This window comes from Trichosurus vulpecula, chromosome 7, assembly GCF_011100635.1.
Source record: "Trichosurus vulpecula isolate mTriVul1 chromosome 7, mTriVul1.pri, whole genome shotgun sequence".
Classification (NCBI taxonomy): Eukaryota; Metazoa; Chordata; class Mammalia; order Diprotodontia; family Phalangeridae; genus Trichosurus; species Trichosurus vulpecula.
The window spans coordinates 3,074,567-3,096,289 of NC_050579.1; the positions used below are offsets into that span (position 1 = coordinate 3,074,567).

The 21,723-nt window shown below is 36.7% G+C and overlaps 1 protein-coding gene across 1 annotated transcript; it reads right to left on the bottom strand.

Annotated features, from left to right (window-relative positions):
- Positions 1-18,595: 18,595 nt before the first annotated feature.
- LOC118856481 (taste receptor type 2 member 7-like) lies at positions 18,596-19,507 on the bottom strand. Its single transcript, XM_036766784.1, has one exon. The coding sequence runs from the start codon at positions 19,505-19,507 to the stop codon at positions 18,596-18,598; it is 912 nt and encodes a 303-aa protein (XP_036622679.1).
- Positions 19,508-21,723: the final 2,216 nt, after the last annotated feature.

A 21,723-nucleotide genomic window follows, 5' to 3' on the forward strand; every position in this document is an offset into this window, starting at 1 on the left:
ATATTGCTGTTACTCTGTTCGATGTTCTCCTGGTTCTGCTCACTTCATTTTGCATCAGTTCATGTAAGTCTTTCCAGGTTTTTTCTGAAAGCATCCTGCTTGTCATTTCATATAGCACAATAATATTCCATTATAATCATACACCACAACTTATTCATCCATTCCTCAATTGATTGGCATCCCCCTCAATTTCCAATTCCTTGGCATCACAAAAAAACCCGTGCTATATTTTTTTTGCACAAATATGTCTTTTTATTTAAAAAAAAAAAACCTCTTTGGGATACAGACCTAGTAGTACTATTTCAGGGTCAAAGGGTACACACAGTTTTATAGCTCTTTGGGAATATTTCCAAATTGCTTTGCAGAATGGTTGAATCAGTTTACAACTCCACAAATAGTGCTTTAGTGTCAATAGTCCATTAGTGTCCCTTCTTTCCCATATCCGTTCCAACATTTATCATTTTTTTCCATTTTTGTCATATTAGCTAATCTGATAGGTGTGACATGGTACTTCAGAATTGTTCTAATTTGCATTTCCCTTATCAACAGTGATTTAGAACATGTTTTACATGACTATAGATGACTTTGATTTCTTCATCAGAAAGCCGCCTGTTCATACCCTTTGATCTTTGTTTTCACCATTTATCATTGATCTACTACTCTATGTCTTACCCAGTACCAGATTGTTTTGATATGTTCACCTGGTAATAGTTAGAGATCTGGTATTTCTAAGCCACCTTCTTTCACATTTTTTGTTCATTGATTCACTTGATTTTCTTGAACTTTTATTCTTTCAAATGAATTTTTTATAATTTTTCATAGTTTTATAAAATAATTTTGGTAGTTTTATTGGTATGGTGCCAAATAAGCAAATTAATTTAGGCAAAACTGTCATTTTTATTATATTAACTCAGACTACCCAAGAAAAGTTGATATTTTTCCACTGTTTAGATCTGACTTTATTTGTGTGGAAATTGTTTTGTAATTCTATTCAGTAGTTCCTGGGTTTGTCTCGGCAGGTAGAGTCTCAAGTATTTTATATTATTTGCAGTTATATTAGATGGAATATTTCTTTCTGTCTCTTGCTGCTGGACTTTTTTGGTAATATATAGCAATGCTGATGTGGGTTTATTTTCTATCCTGCAACTTTGCTAAAGTTGTTAATTATTTCAACTAGTTTTTCAGTTGACTCTCTAGGATTCTCCAAGTATACCATTGTACCATCTAAGAGTGATAGTTTTGTTTCCTCATCGTCTATTCTAATTCTTTCAATTTTTTTCTTCTCATTGCTATAGCAAGCATTTTTAATATTTAGACAGGTTTTATATAGATACTACTTATCATTTTAAGGAAAGCTCCATTTATTCCTATGCACTATAGTGGAGTGGGTGGTGTATTTTGTCAGAAGTTTTTTGTCTGTACCTATTGAGGTAATCACATGATTTCTGTTAGTTTTGTTATTGATATGGCAAATTATGCTAACAATTTTCCTAATATTGAGTCAGCTTTATATTCCTGGTATAAATCTCAGCAGGTCATTTTATATTATTTCTTTGTGATATGTTACTGTAATTACCTTCTTAGTATATTACTTAATTTTATTTCAATGTTCATTTGGGAAATTGGTTTATAGTATTTCTCTCTTTTAGCTCTTCTTGGTTTAGATATCAGCACCATATTTATGTCATAAAGGGAATATGGAAAGAATCCTTTTTGCCTATTTCTCAAAATAGTTTATATAGTATAGGAATCAATTGTTCCCTGAGTGGTCAGTAAAATTGACTTGTGAATTCATCTTATCCTGGGGGTTTTTCTTATGGAATTCATTGATGGCTTCTTCAATTTCTTTTTCAAAGATAGGGTTATTTAAGTATTTTATTTCCTCTTCTGTTATTCTGGGTGATTTATATATTTTTTGTAAATATTCATCCATTTTGCTTAGAATGTTAGACTTATTGGCTTATAATTGAGCAAGATATCTCCTAATAATTACCTTATATTCCTCTTCATTGGTGGTAAATTCACTTTTTTAATTTTTGGTACTGGCAATTTGATTTTCTTCCTTCTTTTTTTAAATAAAATTAACTTGCAACTAGTTTTATTTTTATCAATGGTGCTCTTATGTTCAATTTTAGTAATCTCTTCTTTGATTTTCAGGATTTCCAATTTGGTATTTAAATGGGGACTCTTATTTTTTTCTCTTTTTCTATATTTTTAGTTGCATGCCCAATGCATTAATCTACTCTTACTCTATTTTATTGATTCAAGCCTTTAAAGATATAAAATTTTCCCTAAGAACTGCTTTGGCTGCATCCTACAAGTTTTGGTATGTTCTCCTTCTTTTTAATGAGATGATTGATTGTATAATTTGTTTTTTCACCCACACATTCTTTAGGATAAGATTATCTAGTTTCCAATTAATTTTTTATCTAAGTTTCTATGGTCCTTTATTTAATGTAATTTTATTGCAATATGATCTAAAAGGATGCATTTAATATTTCTGCTGTTCTGCAATTGGTTGTGAGGTTTGTATGGCCCAATACCTGGTCAATTTTTTGTAGGTGCAATGTGCCATTGAGAAAAAGTTATATTTGTTTCTATTATAATTCAGTTTTCTTCAGAGCTCTATCATATCTAACTTTTCTAATATTCACCCCCTTAACTTCTTTCTTCTATATTTTTGTTAAATTTTTATAGTTCTGAAAGGGGAATATTGAGTCCACTTACCAATATGGTTTTACTGTTTATTTACTTCTGTAAATCATTTAACTTTTCCTTTAAGAATTTGGATATGCTATGCAATTTGGTATCTATATTTTTAGTATGAATATTACTTCATTGTGCATGGCATCTTTTTAGCAAAATATGTCTTCCCAGTTTAAGTCTTTTAATTTGGTCTATTTCTGCTTTTCCTTTCTCTGAGGTCATGATTGTTAACCCATCTTTTTATTTATGTCAGATAAAGCATAATCATCTCTTTCAGTCCTTTTACTCTGCGTGTCTCCTTGCTTCAATTGTGTTTCTTCTAAACAACTTTTGTAGGATTCTGGGTTTTTTTTGTTTTTTTTTTTTAAATTTATTTAATATATTTAGCTTTCAGCATTGATTTTCACAAAAGTTTGAATTACAAATTTTTTCCCCATTTCTACCCTCCCCCCACATCAAGATGGCGTGTATTCTGGTTGTCCCATTCCCCAGTCAGCCCTCGCATCTGTCACCCCACTTCCCTCCAATCTCCCTTTCCCTTTTTCTCTTGTAGGGCAAGATAAATTTCTATGCCCCATTGCCTGTGTATCTTATTTCCTAGTTGCATGAAAAAACTTTTTTTTGTTGTTGTTGTTGTTTTGAACGTCTGTTTTTAAAACTTTGAGTCCCAAATTCTCTCCCCTCTTCCCTCACCACCCACCCTCCCAAAAAAAGCAAGCAATTCAACATAGGCCACATGTGTATCATTCTTCCACAATACTCGTGCTGTGAAAGATTAACTATATTTTGCTCCTTCCTGACCTATCCCCCTTTATTGAATTTTCTCCCTTGACCCTGTCCCTTTTCGAAAAGGTGTGTTTTTTATTACCTCCTCCCCATTTGCCCTCCCTTCTATCATCCCCCCTTTTTCATCTTCTTCCTCCTTCTTTCCTGTGGGATAAGATTCCCAATTGAGTATGCATGGTATTCCCTCCTCAGGTCAAATCCGATGAGAGCAAGATTTACTCATTCCCCCTCACCTGCCCCCTCTTCCCTTCCTACAGAACCACTTTTTCTTGCCACTTTTATGTGAGATAATTTATCCCATTCTATCTCTCCATTTCTCCCTTTCTCAATATATCAATATATTCCTCTCTTAACCCTTAAATTGATTTTATTTTTTTAGATATCATCCCTTCATATTCAACTCACCCTGTGCCCTTTGCATGTGTGTGTGTGTGTATGTATATACCGCTACATATATACACACGTAGACACACACATATGTATATATATGTTTATATATATATATATATATATATATATATATATATATATATATATATATATATGTATATTCCTTTCAGCTACTATGATATTGAGGTCTCATGAATCATACACATCATCTTTCTATGTAGGAATGTAAACAAAACAGTTCAACTTTAGTAAGTCCCTTATGATTTCTCTTTCTTGTTTACCTTTTCATGCTTCTCTTGATTGTTGTGTTTGGAAGTCAAATTTTCTATTTAGCTCCGGTCTTTTCACTGAGAAAGCTTGAAAGTCCTCTATTTTATTGAAAATCCACATTTTGCCCTGGAGCATGATACTCAGTTTTGCTGGGTAGGTGATTCTTGGCTTTAATCCTAGCTCCATTGACCTTCGGAATATCATATTCCAAGCCCTTCGGTCCCTTAATGTGGAAGCTGCCAGATCCTGTATTATCATGATTGTTTCTCCACAATATTCAAATTGTTTCTTTCGGGCTGCTTACACTGTTTTCTCCTTGATCAGGGAGCTCTGGAATTTGGCTACAATGTTCCTAGGAGTTTTCTTTTCGGGATCTATTTGAGGAGGCAATCTGTGGATTCTTTCAATTTTTATTTTGCCCTGTGGCTCTAGAATATCAGGGCAATTCTCCTTGATAATTTCTTGAAAGATGATATCTAGGCTCTTTTTTTGATCATGTCTTTGAGGTAGTGCAATAATTTTTAAATTATCTCTCTTGGATCTATTTTCCAGGTCAGTGGTTTTTCCAATGAGATATTTGACAGTGTCTTCCTTTTTTCATTCCTTTGGTTCTGTTTTATAATATCTTGATTTCTCGTAAAGTCACTAGCTTCCACTTGCTCCAATCTCATTTTTAAGGTAGTGCTTTCTTCAATGGTCTTTTGGACCTCCTTTTCCATTTGGCTAATTCTGCCTTTCAAGGCATTCTTTTCCTCATTGGCTTTTTGGAGCTCTTTTGACATTTGAGTTAGTCTATTTTTTAAAGTGTTGTTTTCTTCAATATTTTTTTCAGTATTTCTTTGGGTCTCCTTTAGCGAGTCATTGACTTGTTTTTCGTGGTTTTCTTGCATCATTCTCATTTCTCTTCCCAATTTTTCCTCTACTTCTCTAACTTGCTTTTCTAACTCCTTTTTGAGCTCTTCCATGGCCTGAGACCAGTTCATGTTTTTCTTGGAGGCTTTTGGTGTAGGCTCTTGAACTTTGTTGACTTCTTCTGGCTGTATGTTTTGGTCTTCTTTTTCACCAAAGAAGGATTCCAAAGTCTGAGACTGAATCTGGCTGTGTTTTCACTGCCTGTCCATGTTCCCAGCCAACTTACTTGACCCTTGAGTTTTTTGTTGGGGTATGACTGCTTGTAGAGCAAAGAGTACATTTTTCCAAGCTTGAGGGGATGTGCTGTTGATTTCAGAGCTATTTCTATATAGCCAGCTCTGCCACCCCAGCACTCCTCCTTCCTCAAGGACCACCAACCCAGACCTGACACAAATCTTCAGCAGGCTCTTCACTCCTGCTCTGATCCGCCACTTAATTCCTCCCACCACATGGGCCTGGGGCCGGAAGTAACTGCAGCTGTAGTTCTGTAGCTGCACCTCCCCCGCTGCCCCTTTTATGTGATATAATTTACTCCATTTACCTCTCTCTTCCCCCTTCTCTCAAAGATTTTCTTTTTCTCACCCCTTAATTTTATGTTTTTGGATGTCATACCATCATAGTCAACTCATACCCATGCCCTCTATCTATATATATTCCTTCTAATCGCCATAATAATAATTTTAATAATTCTTAAGTGTCACAAATATCATCTTCCCATTTTGGATGTAAACAGTTGATTTCGCTTTCCTGTTTACCTTTTTATGCTTCTCTTGAGTCTTGCATTTGAATGTCAAATTTTCTATTCAGCTCTGGTCTTTTCATCAAGAATGCTTGAAAGTCTTCAATTTCTATAAATATCCATTTTTTCCCTGAAGAACTATACTCAGTTTTGAAGGGTAGGTGATTCTTGGTTGTAATCCTAGGTCCTTTGCCCTTTGGGATATCATATTTCAAGGTTCTCAATCCTTTAATGTAGAAGCTGCCAAATTTTGTGTTATCCTGACTGTGGCTCCACAATATTTGAACTGTTTCTTCCTTAATGTTTGAGATATTTTCTTCTTGACCTGGGAGCTCTGGAATTTGGTTATAATATTCCTGGGAGTTTTCATTTTGGGATCTCTTTCAGAGATGACTGGTGGATTCCTCCCATTTCTATTTTACCTTCTGGTTCTAGAATATCAGGGCATTGTTCCTTAAAAAAATTTTGAAATATTATGTCTAGGCTCTTTTATTTGTTTGATCGTGGTTTTCTGGGAGTTCAATAATTTTTAAATTATCTCTCCTGGATCTATTTTCAAAGTAATTTGTATTATTGATGAGACATTTTACATTTCCTTCAATTTCTTTGATTCTTTGATTTTTCTTTTTATTTCTCACTTTTTCATGAAGCCATTAGCTTCTACTTAACTATCTCTAGATTTTTATGGAAATTTTTTTTCACTGAGCTTTGTATCTCTTTTTTCCATTTGGCTAATTTTACTTTTTAAGGAGTTTTTTCTTCAGTGAATTTTTGTACCTCCTTTTTGATTTGTCCAATTGTTGATTTTCTTTTCATGGAATTCTTCTCTTCAGTGGAATTTTCTTTTTAACATTTGGCCTATTCTATTTTTTGAGGTATTATTTTCTTTAATATGTTTTGTGCTGCCTTTACCAAGCTGTTGACTCTTTCTTGCATCACTCTCATTTCTTTTCCCAATTTTTCCTCTGACTCTCTTATTTGATTTTTAAAATCCTTTTTGAGATCTTCTTTGGCCTAAGACCAATTCATATTTTTCACTGAGGATTTCCATGTAGCTGTATTGATCTTATTGTCTTCTGAATTTGTATTTTAATCTTCCCTGTCACCATAGTAACTTTCTATGGTCCAGTTCCTTTTCCTTGACTTTTAACTCTTTGTTAAATGTGCTCTCTGATCCTGGAGTGAAGGGTTCACTGTCCCAAGCTTCAGGTTTTTCATGTTGCTGTGTTCTTCCAAGGTGATATTGTCTAAGGAGAGATGTGGACAATTCTCTCCTGGCCTGTGCTCTGCTTTGTGAGTAACTACAAGTGCTCTTTTCCACCCTTGTACTATGAGCAGTGTCCTTGCTCCTGTTAGTCCTTCTCCTCACCCTGGGACTGTGACACAGAATCATATACGGGCAAGGCAATAGAGTCCTGTTCCTATGCCAGCAAAGGATCTTCTACAATCTCCTTCTGGCTAGTTTTCTGACCCTCTTACTGTCTGTGGGCCAAGAGCTCTGGAAGCCATAGTTACCAGCTCTGATTCAAGCATTTTCAAGGCCCTGCTACTGGTTGGCTGGGGTACATCCTGCACTGGTGCACCCTGGGCTAGACTACACTCACTTTCAGCCCAGTGAGATATATCTTTCTTGCTGACCTTCTAAGTTGTTTTGGACTGGAAAATTATTTAAACCCGTTCTTTTGTTGGTTCTGTCATTTCATTTCCAGTATTATGTTAATGTAGTTTGCAGGGGAATTTGGGACATCTCAGGCAAGTCCCTGCCTTTATGCTGTCATCTCGGGTCCCCATTTTTTAGAAACATATGCTATTGTTCATTTATCACTTCCATGTAATAGTCAGTATAATAGATGGACAGTTACAAAAGAGCTTTCTCCCCTTATCAACCAGCTTTCCTTGAATGGCTGGTTTGAAAACAATCAAAAAACGGTTTCTAGTGACCCTGTTCTTTTTTTTTTCTTATTTGATATTTTATTTTCTTTCTTGCATGTAAAAATAATTTTAACCTTTTTTTAAAATTTTGAGCTCCAAATTCTCTCCCTCCCTCCTCACTCCCACCCTCCCTTTGACAGGTTATACATGTGTGGTCCTGCAAAATACATTTCTGTGTAAGTCATTCTGTGAAAGAAAACAGACCAAAAAAGGAAGAAAAATAAAGAAAGTAAAGAAAAAATTATCATTGATCTGCACTCAGACTCTACTAGTTCTTTCTCTGGAAATGGACAGTACCTTTCATCCTAAGTCTTACAGAATTGTCTTGGATCATTGTATTGCTGAGAGTAGCTTAGTTATTCATACAAGATCATCATAAAATATTGCTGATACTGTGTACAATGTTCTCCTGGTTCTGCTCCTTTCATTTTGCATCAGTTCATGTAAGTCTTTCCATGTTTTTTTTTTTTCCAGGAGCATCCTTCTCATCATTTTTTCCCTTATTTTAGTATTTTTTCCAATTCCATGTAAAAATAATTTTAACACTATTTTTTTCAAATTTTGATTTCTGAATTCTTTCCATCCTCTTCCTCCTTCATTAAGAAGGAAAACAATTTGACATAGGGTATACATGTGTAGTCCTGCAAAACAAATTTCAATGTAAGTTATGCTATGAAAGAAAAAAAACAGGCAAAAAACAAGAAAAGTAAAGAAAGTAAAAAAAAAGTATCTTCAATGTGCATTCAGGCTTCACCAGTTCTTTCTCTGGAGATGGATAGCATTTTTCATCATAAATTCTACAGAATTGTCTTTGATCATTGTATTTCTGAGAATAGCTAAGTAGTCCACTATAGATCATCTTACCACATTTCAGTTAATGTACAATGTTCTCCTGGTTCTGCTCCTTTCACTTTGTATCAGTTCATGTAAGTCTTTCCAGTTTTTTTTTTTTCCCTCAGAGAACCCTGCTTGTCATTTCTTAAGGCACAATACTATTCCATAACAATCATATGTAACAGCTTGTTCAACCATTACCCAACTGATGGACATCTCCTCAGTTTCCAATTATTTCCCACCACTAAAAGAGCTGCTATAAATACTTTTTTACATGTAATTCTTTTCCCCCTATGTATAGGTCTTTTGAAAACTATGAAAGAAGGAAAAAAAAATAAAATCCAAGAACAACATATTACCCACTAATTGCCACCATGTAAGAGGAAAATGATGGACCATGACATTTTGATGGAAAATTAGAGCAGATTAAAGAGAGGGTGTTATTAAGCATTTTTATAGTTATTTTTATTTAGTATTTTATTTTCCCCAGTTACATGTAAAAACAATTTTTAACATTCATTTTTAAAATTTTTAGTTCTAAATTATCTCCCTTCCTCCCTTTCCACCCCCCACCCTCATTGAGAAGTCAAGCAATTCCATATATGTTATACATGGGTAGTCATGCAAAACATTTCCATAATGATCATATTGTAAAAGAAAACATAAACAAAAAGAACTCATGAAAAATGAAGAAAGTAAAGAAAGTGTGCTTCAACCTGTATTCAGACACCATCAGTTCTTTCTCTGGGGATGGATAGAACTTTCCACCATAAGTCCTTCAGAATTGTCTTGGATCCTTGTATTGCCGAGAATAGTTAAGTCATTCACAGCTGATCATCTTAAAGTATTGCTGTTACTTTGTACACAGTACATTTCCTTTTGTGTCAGCTCGTAGAAGTCTTTCCAGGTTTTTCTGAGAGCATCCTGCTCATCATTTCTTACGGTACAATAGCATTCCATCAAAATCACATATCACAATTTATTTAGCTATTCCCTAGTTGATGGGCATCCCCTCAATTTCTAATTCTTTGCCCTCAGAGAAGAGCTACTATAAATATTTTGTACATATAGATCTTTTTTCCTTTTTAAATCTCTTTTGGGATACAGGCCTAACAGTGGTATTGCTAGGTCAGAGGGTATGTATAGTTTTATAGCCTTTTAGGCATAGTTCCAAATTGCTCTAGAGAATGGTTGAATCAGTTCATAGCTCCACCCAAAGTGTATTAATGTCTCATCTTCCACAATCCCTTTCAACAGTTGTCATTTACCTTTTCTATCCTATTAGCCAATCTAAAAGTATGGGGTAGTATATCAGAATTGTTTCAATTTGCATTTCTCCAAACAACAGTGAGTTAGAATATTTTTTTTCATATAGCTATAGATAGTTTTGATTACTACATCTGAAAACTGATCCTATCTTTTGATCATTTATCAACTGGGGAACGGAAGTTTTATTCAGTTCTCTGTATGTTGGAGAAATGAGGCCTTTATCAGAGAAACTTGCTTCAGAATTTTTCACAGGTACTATTGGTAATATATTTCCCTCCATTCTTCCCCCCCCCATTTATTTTATTCTCTCTTTTCATCTGTCCCTCCTCAAAATTGTTTTACTGCTGACTACCCCCTCCCCAAATCTGACCTCCCTTCTATCACCTCACCTTTCCTTATCCCCTACCCCTCCTACTTTCATTTAGGGTAAGATAGATTTCTATACCCAACTGAACTTACATGTTATTCTCTCTCTGAGCCAATTTTGATGAGGTAAGATTCACTTATTATCCCTCATCTTTCCCTTCTTCCCCTCCACTGTAAAAGCTTTTTCTTGCCTCTTTTATGTAAGATAATTTACTCAATTCTACCCCTCCCTTTCTCTTTCTCCCAGTATATTCCTCTCTAACCCCTGAATTTTACTTTTTAGATATCATCCCTTCATATTCAACTCAGTGTATTATGAGGGCAGAGTTTATAATTTCAAAGAGGATCATATATATGTCTGAAAGGTTCAGAACCACCAGATATAAGGAATTCTCAAAGTAGGAGGCAGAAAAATTAAAGCATATATTTAAGCTCCACAGTAACAAGCCCACAAACCAGCATCCCCATTTTGATATATTGATCAAAAGCCTCCAGGCCCAACAAGTCCGCCTCACAAGAGTAACCAGGAGGCCACAGAGAAGCATGATGGTATAAATCAAAATCATATACATGCTTCCCCTCTATGGTAAACAGATTACCCACTGGCCTCAAGTCCTTGTTCAGCACTCCTCAATCCACACGTAGGTCAGCTCTGCTACCAGCAGCTCCTGCTTCAGCTTCAGCTGTAGCTGTAGCTGTCTCTAGCTCCAACAGAAGCTGTTTTTAACCATCTGGCTAGCAGCTTCTGCAGGGGTGTAAGGCACGCCGGGGAAAGCACAGGTTCTTTTGATCTGCTTAATCAAGGGAAGCAAGGTGAAGGGGCTGACAAGCTTACTTTAATCCAGCATTCAGTCAGTTCAGGGGAAAAAACCAGCACCCTGAACTTCAGAACATTCATTTAGTTCAGGGGAAAAAGGCAAACTATTCAAGGGCACTTGTTGACTAAGTGCTAAGGAGCCCATTTTTGGTTACCAACACACTCAGCCTTTGCCCTCTGTCTAAACATATATCTTCTAAGTAACCAAATAATAAGAAAGTTACAAATGTCATCTTTCAATGAAGGAATGTAAACAGTTTCACTTTAGTAAGCCCCTTATGATTTCTCTTTCCTGTTTACCTTTTCATGCTTCTCTTGTGTCTTGTATTTGAAAGTCACATTTTCTACTCAGCTCTGGTCTTCATCAAGGATGCTTGAAAGTCTTCTATCTCATTGAACTTCCATGTTTCCCCTGAAGAATTATACTCATTTTTCTGGGTCGGTGATTCTTGATTGTAATCCTAACTTCTTTGCCCTCTGGAGTATTATATTCCAAGCTCTCAGATCTTTTAATGTAGAGGTTGTTAAATCTTGTGTTATCCTTACTGCCACCATACTTGAGTTGCTTCTGGCAGCTTCTAATTTTTTTCTCTTCAACCTGGGAATCAGGAAGTTGTCTATAATACTCCTGGGAGATTTCATTTTGGGATCTCTTTCATGAAGTAATTGGTGGATTCTTTCAATTTCTATTTTACCTTCTGATTCTAGACTATCAGGGCAATTTTCTTTGATAAATTCTTCAAAGATGATGTCTAAGCTCTTTTTTTGGCCATGGTTTTCATGTTGTTCCATAATTTTTAAATTATCTCTCCCAGATCTATTTTCCACATTGGTTGTATTCCCAATAAGATATTTCACATTGTCCTCTAATTTTTCATTCTTTCGATTTTGTTTGATTCTTGATGTCCCAAAAAGTCATTAGCTTCCAATTGCTCCATTCTAAGTTTTAAGAACTTGTTTTCTTCAGTGGGCTTTTGGACCTCCTTTTCCATTTGGCCAATTCTGTTTTTTAAAGCATTGTTCTCTGCATTGGCTTTTGGGCCTCTTTTACCAGTTGGCCTAGTCTGTTTTTTTAGATACTATTTTGTTGAGTATTTTTGTGTCTCCTTTACCAACCTGTTAACTCATTTTTCATGATTTTCTTGCATCACTCTCATTTCTCTTCCCAATTTTTCCTCTACTCTCTTACTTGATTTTCCAAATCCTTTTTGAGCTCTTCTTCAGCCTGAGACCAATTCATTTTTTAGAGGCTTTGGACATAGGAGCTTTGACTTCGCTATGTTCTCCTGAGTATGTGTTTTGATCTTCTTGTCACCATAGTAACTTTGTATAGTCAAAAATTTTCCCCCTGTGGTTAGCTCTTTTTCCCAGCCTATTATTTGACATTTAACTCTTTGGTAAAGTAGGGCTCTGCTTCCAGGATGGAGGGCACACTGTCCCAAGCTTCAGGAGTTTTATTTAGCTGTTTTCAGGGCTACTTCCAGGGACCTGTAAGTTTTCAGTTCTTCAAAGATATGATCTAAGGAGAGGTGTTTACTGCTCTCCTGGCCTGTGCTCTGATCTATGAGCAACCACAAACACTGTTTCCTACACTGGAACTTGAAGGAGGGTCTCTCCTCCACTGTGGCCTCAGGATCTGCTGTGCTAGTGCTCTTCTTTTCCCTAGGACTGCCACCCAGCACTGGGACCTGGATCTGAGTATGAGCAAAGCAAGACGCTAACTCAAGACTGGCAAAAAGTCATCACTTCCTGGGGTGGAGCCAAGATGGCTGCTGGAAAGCAGGAATTTGCCTGAGCTCCCCACCAAGTCCCTCCAAAAACCTATAAAAATGGCTCTGAACAGATTCTAGAACTGCAGAACCCACAAAATAGCAGAGGGAAGAAGGAATCCAGGCAGGACAGCTTGGATGGTTGGTGGATGAGGTCTATCATGCACAGAGTGAAGGGGAGCACAGCTCAGGGTGAGAGGCAGCAGGACCAACAGACCAGGAGCCAGCCAGGACAGGCCCTAGCACCCTGAATCAGTGAGCTGTGGCAGTTACCAGACTTCTCAACCCACAAACACCAAAGATAACAGAGAAGGTTAGTGGGAAAAGCTTCAGGGGACAGAGATCGAGGTTTGGCCACCACCCCAGGGGCCGTGGGGGAGGTGCAGCTACAGAACTACAGCTGCAGTTACTTCCGTCCCCAGGCCCACGTGGTGGGAGGAATTAAGTGGCAGATCAGAGCAGGAGTGCAGAGCCTGCTGAAGATTTGCGTCAGGTCCGGGTTGGTGGTTCTTGAGTAAGGAGGAGTGCTGGGGTGGCAGAGCTGGCTGTATAGAAATAGTGCTGAAATCAACAGCACATCCCCTCAAGCTTGGAAAAAAGTACTCTTTGCTCTACAAGCAGTCATACCCCAACGAAAAACTCGAGTCAAGTAGTCGGCTGGGAAAATGGCCACACAGCGAAAACACAGCCAGATTCAGTCTCAGACTTTGGAATCCTTCTTTGGTGACAAAGAAGACCAAAACATACGGCCTGAAGAAGTCAACAAAGTGCAAGAGCCTACACCAAAAGCCTCCAAAAAAAACATGAACTGGTCTCAGGCCATGGAAGAGCTCAAAAAGGAGTTGGAAAAGCAAGTTAGAGAAGTAGAGGAAAAATTGGGATGAGAAATGAGAATGATGCAAGAAAACCATGAAAAACAAGTCAATGACTTGCTAAAGGAGACCCAAAGAAATACTGAAAAAAATATTGAAGAAAACAACACTTTAAAAAATAGACTAACTCAAATGTCAAAAGAACTCCAAAAAGCCAATGAGGAAAAGAACGCCTTGAAAGGCAGAATTAGTCAAATGGAAAAAAGAGGTCCAAAAGACCACTGAAGAAAACACTACCTTAAAAATGAGATTGGAGCAAGTGAAAGCTAGAGACTTTATGAGAAATCAAGATATTATAAAACAGAACCAAAGGAATGAAAAAATGGAAGACAGTGTCAAATATCTCATTGGAAAAACCACTGACCTGGAAAATAGATCCAGGAGAGATCATTTAAAAATTATTGGACTACCTGAAAGCCACGATCAAAAAAGAGCCTAGATATCACCTTTCAAGAAATTATCAAGGAGAATTGCCCTGATATTCTAATGCCACAGGGTAAAATATAAATTGAAAGAATCCGCAGATCGCCTCCTCAAATAGATCCTGAAAAGAAAACTCCTAGGAACATTGTCGCCAAATTCCAGAGCTCCCAGATCAAGGAGAAAATACTGCAAGCAGCCAGAAAGAAACAATTTGAATATTGTGGGAAAACAATTAGGATAACACAGGATCTGGCAGCTTCCACATTAAGGGACTGAAGGGCTTGGAATATGATATTCAGGAGGTCAATGGAGCAAGGATTAAAACCAAGAATCACCTACCCAGCAAAACTGAGTATCATGCTCCAAGGCAAAATATAGACTTTCAATAAGATAGAGGACTTTCAAGCTTTCTCAGTGAAAAGACCAGAGTTGAATAGAAAATTTGACTTTCAAACACAAGAATCAAGGGAAGCATGAAAAGGCAAACAAGAAAGAGAAATCATAAGGGACTTACTAAAGTTGAACTGTTTTGTCTACATTCCTACATAGAAAGATGATGTGTATGATTCATGAGACCTCAATATCATGGAAGCTGAAAGGAATATGCATATATATATATATATATATATATGTGTGTGTGTGTGTGTGTGTGTGTGTGTGTGTGTACATATATATATACACATATGTGTGTGTCTATGTATGTATATGTGTAGGTATATATATATATATATATATATACACACACACACAAAGGGCACAGGGTGAGTTGAATATGAAGGGATGATATCTAAAAATATAAAATCAATTTAAGGGTAAGAGAGGAATATATTGAGAGAGGGAGAAATGGAGAGATAGAATGGGGTAAATTATCTCACCTTAAAGTGCCAAGAAAAAGTGGTTCTGTAGGAAGGGAAGAGGGAGCAAGTGAGGGGGAATGAGTAAATCTTGCTCTCATGGGAGTTGACCTGAGGAGGGAATACCATACACACTCAATTGGGTATCTTACCCCACAGGAAAGAAGGAGGAAGAAGATAAAAAAGGGGGGATGATTGAAGGGAGGGCAGACGGGGGATGAGGTAATAAAAAACAAACATTTTCAAAAAGGGACAGGGTCAAGGGAGAAAATTCAATAAAGTGGGATAGGTTTGGAAGGAGCAAAACATAGTTAATCTTTCACAACATGAGTATTGTGGAAGGGTTTTACATAATGATATGCATGTGGCCTATGTTGAATTGCTTGCCTTCTTAGGGAGGGTGGGTGCGGAGGGAAGAGGGGAGAGAATTTGGAACTCAAAGTTTTAAAAACAGACGTTCAAAAACAACAACAACAAAAAACGTTTTTTCATGCAACTAGAAAATAAGATACACAGGCAATGGGGCATAGAAATTTATCTTGCCCTACAAGATAGGAAGGGAAAGAGAGATGGGAGGGGAGTGGGGTGACAGATGGGAGGGCTGACTGAGGAATGGGACAACCAGAATATACACCATCTTGGAGTGGGGGGAGGGTAGAAATGGGGAGAAAATTTGTAATTCACACTCTTTTGAAAATCAATGCTGAAAACTAAATATATGAAATAAATATGTAAAATCAAAAAGAAAACTCTAAATGGTTTCATGAAGAGTTAGACATGACTAAAAACAGCTGAACAACCAAAAAAAGACTGGTAAAAAGACACCTATAATATCTTTCTGACTAGTTGTTCAACCCCCTTACCATCTGTGGGCTGAAAACTTCAGAAGCAGCCACTGCTGCTGCTGATTAAGTCATTTCCAAGGCCTGCTCCCAGTTGGCCATGGAAAGGGCTGTGCTGGCACAGACATCACTCCACTCTCATCTATGTGTGACATACCTTTCCTACTAACCTTCTAAGTTGTCTTTGGCTTCTGGAGCTGAGAGGTGTGGAATCCACCATTGCTGCCAGTGCTTCAGTCATCTCTAGGCCTACTCTGGGTTTGATGGGGCTGATTTGGGCTGGCATGGCCTGTGCTGGACTGTACTCTTCTCTCAGCCTAATTCAACAGATCTTTCCTGCCAACCTTCCAAGTTTCTTAGGCTGGAAATTTGGATTTTTGTGGTTTCTTCTGCTCTATAATTTGTTTCAAGTCATTTTATACAGGTATTTGGAGCGGTTCGAGGAAGAGCTCAGACTAGTCCCTGCCTTTACTCCACCATCTTGGCTCCACCTACCTGCTCATCATTTCTTAAAACATTAAAGTATTCCATCACAATCATATACAACAACTTGTTCAGCCATTCCTGAATTGATGGACATCCCCTCAATTTATTCTATGCCACCACTAGAAGAGCTCCTGTAAATATTTGTGTACACATATATCCTGTTTGATTTTTATCTCTTTGGGATACAAACCTAATAGTGGTATTGCTTGGTCAAAGGGTACGCATGATTTTACAGCAATTTGGGCATAGTTCCAAATAGCTATCCAAAATGGTTGAATCAGTACATAACTTCATCAAAACATTCACCAATGCACCAATACAAGTACATTAGTATGTTTTAATTTCCCCAGATCCCCTCCAACATTTATCATTTTCCTTTTCTGTCATATCAGCCAATCTGACAAGCATAAGGTGGTAGCTCAAAGTTTTTTTTAATTTGCACTTCTCTCATCAACAGCGATTTAGAGTATTTTTATATAACTATAGAGAGCTTTAATTATTTTGTCTAAAAACTGCTTGTTCATGTCCTTCAACTATTTATCAATTGAATGTCTCCTATTTCTATAAATTTGACTCAATCCTTTATATGTTTAAAAAATGAAGTCTTTATCAGAGAAACTCACTGCAATTTTTTTGCAGTAATGATTACCAACTATGCATTTCCCTCCATTCTATTGTCCACCCATTTGTCCTACTCTTCTCAAAAGTCTTTTGTTTCTGACTTTTATCTCCTCAAAATCCTCCCTTCTATCAGCTCCTTGCCCCCTTATCCCCTTCCGTTCTTATTTTACTGTATGGTAAGATAGATTTCTATGCCCAACTGAGTATATTATTCCTTCTTTGAGTCAATTTCAATGAGAATAAGGCTCAAGTGCTCCCTTCCCTGCTTTCCTCATTTTCCCCTCCACTGTCAGGCTTCTTCTATGTCAGATGGTTTATCCCATTCTACCTCTTCCTTTCCCCTTCTCCCCATACATTCTTCTTTCTGATCCCTTAATTTTATTGTTTTTAGATAATCATACTATCAAATTCAACTCATACCTCTGCTTTCTGTCTATGTATACTCCTAACTGCCCTAATAGTGAGAGAGATTTTAGGAGTTATAAATATAATTTTCCCGTGTAGGAATATAAATAGTTTAACCTTATCAAATCACTTATGATTTCTCTTTCCTGGTTTTTTTGTTTGTTTGTTTTTAGCTCCTTTTGCTTCTTGTATCTAAAAGTCAAATTTTCTATTCAGCTCTGGTCTTTTGATCAAGAATCCTTGAAAGTTCTCTATTTCATTGACTGTCCATATTTCCCCAGAAGGATTATACTCAGTTTGACTGGGTAGGTGATTCTCATTTGTAATCCTAGCTCTTTTAACCTCCAGAATATCGTATTCCAAGCCCTTCAATACTTTAACGCAGAGCATGCTAAATCTTGTATTATCTTGATTGTGGCTCTGTTATTTTAGAATTGTTTCTTTTTGGCTGCTTGCAATATTTTCTCCTTGACCTGGAAGGTCTGTAATTTGGCTGATATTCCTGGGAGTTTTCATTTTGGAATCTCTTTCAGGAGGTGATCAATGGATTATTTCAATTTTTATTTTGTCCTTTGGTTCGAGATTATCAGGATAATTTCCTGAAAGATGATGTCTAGGCTCTTTTGTGATCATGACTTTCAGGTCCTCCAATAATTCTTAAATTGTCTCTCCTGGATCTATTTTCTACATCAGTAGTTTTTCCTATGAGATATTTTACATTTTCTTCTATTTTTTTCATTCTTTTGATTTTGTTTGATTTTTTTCTTCTGTCTCAAAAAGTCATTAGCTTCCACTGGCCTAATCCTAATTTATAAGGAATTATTTTCTTCAGCAAGCTTTTGTACCTCCTTTTCCATTTGGCCAATTCACTTTTGAAGGCATTCTTTTTTTCAGTGAATTTTAGTACCTCTTTTCCCATTTGGCCAATTCTGCTTTTCAAGGCATTATTCTCTTCTTTGGATTTTTGTGCCTCTTTTACTATTTGGCCTGTTCTGGTTTTTAAGGTGTTATTTTCTTCAGTATTTTTTGTGCTTCCTTTACCAAGCTATTGACTCTTTTTCTTTTGTGATTTTCTTGCATGACTCTCATTTCTCTTCCCAATTTTTCCTCTACTTCTTTTACTTGACTTTTAAAAACCTTTTTGAGCTCTTCCATGGCCTGGAACAAATTCATATTTTTCTTTGAGGCTTTGGATGAAGGGATTTTGACTTTGTTATCTTCTTCAGAGTATGTATTTTGATCCTCTTTGTCACCACAGTAACTTATTATGGTCAGATTTTTACTAAAATGAGCTCTTAAGAGTTAGCAAGAGTTTCTGAGGCAGTGTTTGAGTTTCTGCAATACCCTCAATGAGGCCTGCCTTAGTTTGCTGTTCCACAGAATAAGAATGATGGAGTGGGCCATAGGGTAAATGTTCATGATTATCATCCCAAACATTATACCCAGGTGGTTTCTGAATACAGAGAAGTTTAAAACTGCTGTGATGATGCCCACATGGTACAATACAAAAAGGAAAAGGAAGGAGACCATGAATTTCATGGCCTTCACATGGGCCTCTGTGCTGGGGTCTCTGGAGCTTGTCACATGGAGCTGGATCTGCTGGGTATGCCTCCATAGTGATAGGACTAACAGGAAACAAGAGGTCAGACATAAAAAGAAAGGAGGGAAACTCCCTATATAGAAGAATATAATGGGGAAAATGTAGTAGGTACTACTCACTTGAATGTTTTCGGTTATGTTTGCTTTATTTCTTTGATCAAAGTAAAGTAAATGCATTTTCTCTGTCCCTGGAAGGCAAATGAGCAGAGAAATGATCATGCATACTATCAGCACCCTGATGACCACCTTGTCAACCCTCCACTTCAGCCAGAGAAAGACAGGGTAGGAGAAGTTAGCGATCTTCAGGAAAAAGAAGACACCAAGGCAGGCATCAAACCAGGCACTTAGCACACTACCTAGATGCCATAAGATATTCATTATTCTCAATTTATTCTTAATGTTTTCATTGAAATAGAAACCTACTAATATAGTCACAGATATTATTGTCCACAGAAGAATGGTCCTGGATATGGCCATGCCTGTGATGATGAAATCCAATGTAGATACTCTCCTAGTCTTGGCCCAATCCATGGAGTTCACTAGTCCCATGAAGACATTGACCAAAACCCCGAAGAAGAATTCTCCCGATGCCACGGTGGCATAGATGTTCTCCATGACAATTGGCAGGCCTACAGAGAGAAAATGTTATCCCTCTAATATTGCTATTGGTGAATGAATTTCCATCCAAGGGAATCTACCAATTGAAGCATCTAGCTATTGAAACATCAATTTCGTTTTCCCTTTTAATAATGGTTTGCCTTGTTAGTTAGAAGATGTCCAATACTGCTAAGGGATAAGACTGCAGCTATCTTTAGGACAACCATCACCATCTTTTGACAATAGCTCCACTTAATATTTTAGCTCAGACTTTGAGAGGATCCTGTCAGCATGACTACATAGTAAATTTCCATAGTGCTCCTAACTGATGTATGTAGTTGTTATTTGATTAGATGCAAATGAAATAGAGCTCCCATTTCAATGATTTGCACTTTGTTTCTCAGCCTAATTTGCCTTGAAAAGAGCTGTCATAACCATCTAGAACTTGAAGAATGTAGAAAAATGAATCAATAAATGTGGAGATGGAGTGTCGTACTATTCTTGACCACCACCTTTTCTGAGAATTAGTGTGGTCTTCTGTAAAGGGAACATGAGTTTGAAAACCAATTCCAAGATCTGTCCCTTATGTGACCACCAGCGCATCATTTAAGCCTAATATTTAGCCAAGTATCTGGCACACAGTGGGCACTTTTCAATTAATATTAATCATCATTGCTCATCAAAGTTGGTTCTCTTTGTTTTTATATCTTTCAAAGGGTTCTGCCTGATTTCAGCATGGAAAGGAAGACACTTTTTTGGTAGAAAACCTTTAAGGTGTTGTTTGACTCTCTTAAATCCTTAATCACTGCACATAGTCAGTGATTAAGAAATTGAAGTCAAAGGAATTATGAAGCATTGAATTGACTTCTATTTTCTTTTTTATTATTTCTATTTTACTATTGTAAATTTGACAAACATCAAAAATATGAATTTTTATGTATATAAAGAATATAAAATAAGTTTGCATATGAATCTTTAATATATATGTATTGATTAAAGTTAGAGCATTTTTAGAGTATATATTAAATTGAACACAATATTTCCAGCATTTGTCTGTCTATGCCTCTTTCTGAAGTGCCTTATGTTTTATTTTATATATAATTTAAAATTTTTTCATAGACTTTCTTTTCCTCTTAAGAGAGAGGATATAATTATTGGGATCCCTCCCTATAACCCTCCTCACAAAGCTTCTTCAAAAAATGAAAAAGGAAAGCCCCCATTTTAACAAATAAGCATAGTCAAATTTCCTGCCAAGATAACAGTTTGAACTGGAGGCAGGTTGTCCAGTTCTCACCTGCCTACTCCAAGAAAACTCTGAAATTCACATCAGACCAAAGAATGACCAAAAAACCAATGAGAAATTAGAGTAAATGAATTTTTTTGCCACAAAACTATGCAAAAAATCAGCCAGAAACCATGGGCAATTGGAAAAGGAGCCTATAAAGCAAAGCGCTGGCCAGCGTGACCAGAAATGAAACACGTGTAACTGACAAGGAACTGTTCTGAGGCAACAAGATGGGAGGAAAGAACTTCCCTGAGAAACTTCCAAGGTGATCAGAAATCCCTAAGATAGGAACCATGGAATATCTTGGAAGTGCCAGTGACCTGTGTGCATTAGTAAACAGACCAGGAAAGGTTAGGCCCATGAATTCTAAAATCCTAAAGATTCAGTATTCTAAACCTCAAAAAGGAAGAGGTGGGGCTGGACCCAGGAGGCAGATGTCAGTGCAGGAGACCAGACGCCCATGTCCAGATGAAGCAGAGCAGATTATTGTAACCAAAAGTGAATGCAAGGAGTGAAGCACACATCGTGATTTAGGAATAAGGCTAAAGAAATGAATAAATCAAAGAAAATATCAACCAGTGTCAAAAGTGATTACAAATCTATTCCATAACAACTTCAAGGAAAGACTGAAAGGAAAAAAATGCTTTCCCTCAACAGGGACCATATCAATAACTAGAAAAAAATAAAGCAAGAGATTTTGTAAAAAAAATGAATTAAGAAAAAAAAAACAGAAATCAATGACTCCATGAAACAGTAAGAAATATTAGAACAGAAACAAACATGAATGAAAAACAGAAGAAAGTGTAAGATATCTGATTTCAAAACAAGTGAGTGACCTAGCAAACAGGTCAAAGAGAGATAAATTCAGAAACATAGAACTCCCTGAAGGCCATGAATTTTTTTTCTTAAATTACACTCTATTTCAAGAAATCATAAATGGACGGAAATG

Coding starts and splice junctions, on each gene's coding strand:
- LOC118856481 (XM_036766784.1), bottom strand. CDS start 19,507: ATGGAGAACATCTATGCCACCGTGGCATCGGGAGAATTCTTCTTCGGG.